Source organism: Ailuropoda melanoleuca, chromosome 13 (genome assembly GCF_002007445.2).
Source record: "Ailuropoda melanoleuca isolate Jingjing chromosome 13, ASM200744v2, whole genome shotgun sequence".
Taxonomy (NCBI): domain Eukaryota; kingdom Metazoa; phylum Chordata; class Mammalia; order Carnivora; family Ursidae; genus Ailuropoda; species Ailuropoda melanoleuca.
Genome location: NC_048230.1, coordinates 24901268 through 24907930, shown reverse-complemented (window position 1 = coordinate 24907930; position 6663 = coordinate 24901268). Strand labels below are relative to the sequence as shown.

Here is a 6663-nt window from a genome sequence, read left to right as displayed (position 1 = left end):
GTATAGGTAAGTGTCAGAGAGAAAAGCAGGCCAAGTTCCTGGGTCTTGCTGCCAGAAAGAAAACAAAACTACTGGGCCTAACACTAGGCTTCTATGAAGGCTCTTAACAACCTTTATAGTTACAATAGTTTAAATAGTCATAATTAATGATGCATCTCATCTTTTCCAGGAACAATCACCATTCCAAAAGTCTGTCCTGTCATTCTCATAAATACCCCAGAACATACAAGATCATACCTGAGTTTGCTTTGGGGGGGAAAAAAACACAGCTCAGTATAAGTAAAGTCTATCTTGCTGAATATTTTTCTTTTCAGTCTTAATTTCTTCAAGACTAGGGAACAGATTTTTTTCTATTATATTTTGTCTGTATTCTTCCTTTCTTAATTTTACAAATCTCTGGGAGTGGAAAAAGAGCCATGCAGAGAAAATGAGATAACCATTTTTTCATTCCACAAATACTGAGCACCTGGATGTACCATATACTGTTCAAGATGTGGAAAGTCCCCATCCTCAAGAAGCCTTCATTCTGATGGGAAGAAAAAGACAACAAAATAAATCCATAACAAATACAGTATGTTAGGTGGTGATATGAGCTATAGAAAAAAACAAAGCACAGACCATGGAGAGAGCTGGGAAGTGAGCTGCAATTCTAAATAGGTCTCAGAAGACCCACTGAGAAGACATTTAAGTAAAGACCAGGACGTGGTAAAGTGTATCAATGTCACTGCTACACCCAGATCCCTTCCTCCACCCCTTTCTCACTACAATGTAACATCCAGCACCTGCAGAGGACTGTCTGGAGATGACACAATGGAGCACCTGCCCCAGCACTGCACTTGCCCAATCCCCCACCATCACCCCAAGCGCAGGTTAGAAACCAGGCTGGAGGTGCTGGACAAGACCAGAGAAAGAAGGTACTGAGATCCTTGCTGAGGCTTCCATGTATCTTACATCAATCTTTAATATGTCTCAAATGCTTTTATACTAAAAAGTCAATTTCAAGTTCAGTTGACCCTTGAACAACATGGGTTTGAACTGTGCAGGTCCACTCACATGTGGATTTTTTTTTCCCCAATAACTACATTGGAAAATCTTTTGGAGATTTGCAACAATTTGAAAAAACTTGCAGAGGAACTACATAGCTTAGAAATGCCAAACAATTTTAAGACAAAGTTAGGTATTACTGTACCAACACCGTATATAATACATATAAGGTACAAAATATGTGTTAACCGACCTCTTATGTTATCACTTAGGTTTCCAATCAAAAGTAGACTATTAGTAGGTAAGTTTGGGGGGCATCAAAAGTCATAGCTGGATTTTCAACTAGGGGAGGTCCCTAACCCATCCCCTTACTCCCCCTTGTTCAAAGTCAACTGTACATTAACTCAAGTACCACTCAGACTACCTATTATCTTTTGATGACCTCTCTTTCAGTCTTCCCCTTCAATTTCACTAACCTCTATGAGTATGAAAATATTGGAAGCAGAATTAGACAAAATGTCACTTAGGCCTGGCTTTGCAGACTTCTGGAGATGCCCTGGTCCCTGCTGGCATATCCGAAGCACCTAAGAGCAGCCCCAGAATTCAACCAGTAACCAAATGTCAACAGTATTTTCAAGAAATTACAGATCCTTCTCCCTTCACAGAGCCCCAAAGCATCGGCCAGGTGTTTATATGGCCAAGGGAGGGGGTAGTAACTGGTATATCAACGTACTCACGATTCAGTGCAAAGAACCCTGGACTAGACCAGAAAGCTGCCTCAGTACACATTTACTGAGCATCTAACAATGAATCAAGCCCTAAGCAGGAACTGGCAATAGAAAGATGATCAATGCAGATAACTGAACCTTTGCTGTTAAGGTCCACGTAATGCGCGGGAGACCACAAACGCAGTCTGATACAATGGATCGGGTATAGAGTACAATAAGGTTACCAAAGAACCGTGGGAGTTCAGAGGAAGGACTCTGGGGGAAAGTTCCAGGAGGGCACCACAGTGACAACCTGAGCAGGATCCGGAAGGACAGATGAGCTCAAGCTGAAAGTGGGGATGAGCCAAGGCAGCGCTGGGCAGAGACTGGTGGCACCCCCCGCGCTGCCAGGGCGCACAACCTTGGCCGAGGGGATTTACAACTCTGGGCCCCGGCTCAGAAACCCGGCCTTTACACCACACGCGCGCTTGGAAAAACTGAAAAGGTCCGTGTTGCTTCTGGTCAAGGTGTAATGCCTGGCCCTTAAGGCAGGAAGCCCCGCGAGGCGCGCGTGGGAACGGAAACTCCGCGAACCCAGTCGTCCGCGCCTCCATCCTCGGCCTGCTGAAGTATACACTCCGGCTCCGAGAGAAAGCGCAAGGAAGAACCCGGAAAAAACCACCACTACCACCAGCACCCGCGGGCGCGGCGGGAGTCTGGCCGCCGCGGCCACACTGGTTCCGGGCCTCTCTACCCGGAGAGACCCCACCGTCTTCCGGCCGCGCGTGTGGAAGCCGAGGCCAGCGCCTCCCGCCACGCCACCTGCAGCGGCTCCGGCCCCGCGCGGCGGCCGACCCGGCCTCTCCCGCCGCCGGGCCCCTCCGCCCACCTCGCCGTGACGAATCGGCGCCCGGCCTGGAGAGTGCCCACATTCGGGGGGTTTTGAAGAACGTCTGGGGCCTGAAAAAAATCCCTGACCGGACGAAGCATCACCGCGTCCTCATCTGGAGGTTTATTTTTTAAAAAGAGTCGGGAGAGGCCTGGAAAGCAATTAAGAAGAGTGTGGAAAGTGCGAGTGCGGACGCTCCGGACGCGAGGGGCGGGGCGTGCGCGGGACAAAGGGAAACGAGGCCGGAGCTGCGGGCGCTTTTTCTGCCCGCGGGTGAGTGCTTCCGACCGGGCACGGGCGGGTCGGGAGGGTGGCGAGTGGCGGTGTCCCGGCTTGGCTGGACCTCGAGTTCCCGGGGGCTGCTGGGGTTCAGGCTGGGCCGCGGGCCCGGAGCTGGGGGCCGGTTGCGGCCTCCTTGAGGCCTAGCGGAGCGGGGTTCGGGAGGGAGTCCCATCTGGGGCGCCTCCCCGGCGGCAAGATTTGCCCCTTCCTCTAACCCCGCGAAATTGGTCAAGGCACCTATGCATTCCCCTCTCGAGTAGAGTTGTTAGTGAAGTGCATTCTCCACGGCAACCTAAAGGAAACGACCTGAGGGGAAGCCCGTGGGGCAAGCCAAGCCCGTGGTCGGTCCAACCCCCCTAGGATGGTGGTTTCCCGTTGTTTCGGCAGCGACCGAGGACTCACGGTGTGGCTTCGAGTGGAGAGCGAAAGCTCTGAAACAGTTTGGCCTGGGTTTGAAACCCAGCTTTGGCACTTCCTGGCTGCGTGGCTTTAGACAAGTTACTTAAACTCGCCGAGGCTCCCGTTTTTCATGTGTATAGTAGGAATGTCAATACCTATCTCGTAGAGTAGTTGTGACCATGAACCAAGAAACGTGATAAGCCTGCCCCGTATAAAGTGTTCAACGAATACCTACTATTTTATGCCAGGCATACATTTGTCCGCCATTGGCAGACAAATGTACAAGCCCACTCTTAGAATTTATCATAGCAGACGAGAGCAGTAATTTTAAAGTATTAACAATAAAGTGTGATGTACCAGGGAGCTTTGGCAATTATTATCAGGGCTCCCCACAGCGAGGCCTACTTGTTGTTGACAGCCACCCCCCCACCCCTCAAGTGAGCCCGAAGGAGATCTGCACCAGAGTCCATGGTTTCTGCCCGTTCCTTATGGAAAGAGGGAGAAACCCAGTTTGGGCCATTGAAAAAAATTTCTTTCCACACAGTCCTCTGATTCCTTATGCTCCAGGGAATTCCCTTAAAATGCAGAATAGAAGCAAAAGCGTCATGCTTGTTTCACATGTTTGATGAAAGTACTCCAGTAGTCATAGAAGTTATTTGCTCTTTTTCTAAAATGTTTGTCTCTTTGTCCACATTGTGTGTGATGTATATCGGTGTAAGAAACAAGCTCAGGCCTTTATGTTCTTGTTCTGAGCTGGTAATACTAGGACAAAATGTAAGAATTGAGCTAGGTGCTGGGACTGCAATAATGAACGAGATGGCCTCTGTTCTTCGGTTTAGCCATGTTAACAGGTATAATACAATATAATGAACAAATACTATAGATTATGTGAACTGGATAGGAGTAGAGAGGAGGAAGCAATTGGTCCTCCCCAAGTAATTTATCACAAAATCTCCGTTGAGGAGCTGTATTTTGAAATGGGCTGCAAAGGGTTATTAAGTTTTTCAGGTAGACGCTCAAAAGTTATTCCCAGGAGATATAAAGCTGTTTACCACAATAAGAGAATGTAAAGCTCATTATCAACCAGTTATCTTGCACTGCCTCCAGAAATAAAATGCTGCCTTGTTTTAATAGAAGTTGTTATTCTAAGAGGAAGGTAGAGCTGCTGTTGATCAGTGAGCTGTTAGTATCTGGTAGGCCTTGTTGGGATGGGCCCTGATAATACGTGATATTCTATTGTCATTATATTTTTATTGGTTTGATTAAATGTTTATATGGCATTACCAAAATGTTTTCCATGCAGGAGGTGGCAAGAAAAAACTTTGAAAGTACACGTCTAATATTACTTTTAATATCCCCAGTAATTTGTTTTAATTGTTTAATTCTGTTGAACCAAATGACCTATAAGGATTAGTAAAATATGCAAAGGATTTGATTACTAGAAGATAGTGTAATTTTACTAAGAAATACCAATTAAACTACCCTATTCTTTAGGAAAACATCTCTTATGCTTGCTGAGTTTTGATTCTCTTTTTTTTTCTTTTTTTTTTCTTTTTTTTATTTTAGTGTCTCAGATTCATTCTTAAGGAACTGAGAACTTAATCTTCCAAAATGTCAAGTAAGTTTCATTTTTATATTTATCTATTAATAAGAGACTAATGCCCTAGCAAATGGGAATTCCAAAATACTCTCATTTTTTTTTCTTCAAAACAGGACCATTGGTAGTTTTGTTGCATAGTATTATATCTCAGTTGTTTACAAGAAGTTATTTATTTTCTTTCAAACAGAAAGACCATCTTATGCCCCACCTCCCACCCCAGCTCCTGCAACAGTAAGTTTTAATTTTCTTGTTAATGTAATAGCCAAGTCTGGCCTTGATACAAAAACCCAGATGTCTTCCAGTGACAGTCACTCAATCATCACAGCAACAGGATGAAAAATTCAGCCAAAAAACAGCACTTCCTACTAAATAAAATAACTCTTTGCATCTTACCTTGAACCAACCCCAACATTTAAAGAAACATATTGCTGAAATTCCAACCTCCTATGCTCAGTTCTTTTTTTTAAATGGGAAATAAATGATATGTTTAACACCTCTTTCTAGTTAATCTCTATCAAGAGTCTTAAAAGTTGATATTGAGTGAATGCTCATTCTGGCATTTGTTATTTTTTTTAAACCTAACCTTCAACTGGTTACGCTTTTCTCTCCTTGTTTATATATAATTTTCATATTAAACAATAACGCTTCCAGTTCTATAATAACACTCATTGTAAATTTTTATTTTTCAAGCTGTTTAAGTAAGGATTTCATTATCTGTGGGTCAGATGCTGCCTATTGAATATGTTTCCAAGTTTCTAAATAATACTTGTGAACGAGGTTTTTCACCCAGCAAGTTCTGGCCCAGCTTGGACAGCATGTAAAATAATCGTCCAGTCCACAAAACAGATATAACAGGAACTGTTCAGGCCTTGTGGAAACAGATTCCTTGTTGTTGTTTTTTTGTCTTAAAAAAAAAAACAAAACAAAACACTGTTAACATTGACCATAGCCTACAAAAGCAGTTCTTTAACAGCTGTTAGCCCTCCTTCCTGGCCCCTTATCCCCAAAATTGCAGGCTAGCCTACTAATTAGGTCCTTGTATAATTTTTTCCTCCACTAGATGACTGCTCTTACTTACTAACCCTCAGATGTATGCTTTAGTTATGTTGGTCAACAATTTGCTTCTCCTTAGTAAGATACTTCTTAAAAGAGATACTGTATCTCATATCCTCATTTCAATTTATGTAACATAGTTTCTAAAGTTACTTCCGGTAACTTAAAAGTCCTGTGTTTGGTTCGTTTTCTTTCTTAAATCAAAGAACATTTCTTGTGACCATCTCCTTGGCACTCTGCTAGTGGCTATACAGGTGGAGTTGGACAATTGAGATTCCTGACCTCAAAGAGCTAACCATGTACTTCAGTTTTGGATATGGTATAATTGTAATGTTTTAGTTTTGATTTTTTTTTAAATTCCCTTAATTTTCTTACATTATTGCCTCATAATGTTGAACAGTGATTCTCATTCTTTATGCAACCTTTGAAGATGTCATTTTGACGTACATACTGCCTCTGACAGTAGTATATAATCTCTGGAAGACAAACTTGATTTTTTTGGATAATAAAAATAGCTCAAAAACCAAGTGTCCCCTTATGACTTCTCAAATGTAGAGAGGGCTTTTTTTGTGGCCTTTCTTTAGTCCTATTTCTGTACCATTGTAATTTCACATTGACACATAAAATACAGAAGACAAGGGATTAGGACATCCAACAGAATGGATATTAAATGAATTATCCTCCTTCCTTTTTTTTTTTTTCCCCATTACTTCTACCATCACCACCACCACCACCACCACCACCCCCCC

At 43.5% G+C, this 6663-nt stretch overlaps 1 protein-coding gene and 1 long non-coding RNA gene across 3 annotated transcripts in view; one reads left to right on the top strand and one right to left on the bottom strand.

The window, feature by feature from the left end:
- Positions 1-2047: 2047 nt before the first annotated feature.
- The window catches only part of SMARCE1 (SWI/SNF related, matrix associated, actin dependent regulator of chromatin, subfamily e, member 1), a 21800-nt gene continuing 17184 nt past the window's right edge, over positions 2048-6663 (top strand). The window contains exons 1-3 of one of the 2 annotated variants that reach the window (XM_019805650.2): positions 2048-2853; positions 4828-4879; positions 5049-5092. In XM_019805650.2, coding sequence (XP_019661209.1) covers positions 4873-4879; positions 5049-5092 — 51 coding nt within the window. In that variant the 5' untranslated portion in view covers positions 2048-2853; positions 4828-4872. The remainder of the gene's footprint in view (positions 2854-4827; positions 4880-5048; positions 5093-6663) is intronic. The other variant, XM_011231981.3, reaches the window with a different exon arrangement.
- LOC117795450 overlaps positions 5647-6663 on the bottom strand; it is a 37383-nt gene continuing 36366 nt past the window's right edge. The window contains exon 5 of the long non-coding RNA XR_004619477.1: positions 5647-5765. This is a non-coding gene — a long non-coding RNA (uncharacterized LOC117795450). The remainder of the gene's footprint in view (positions 5766-6663) is intronic.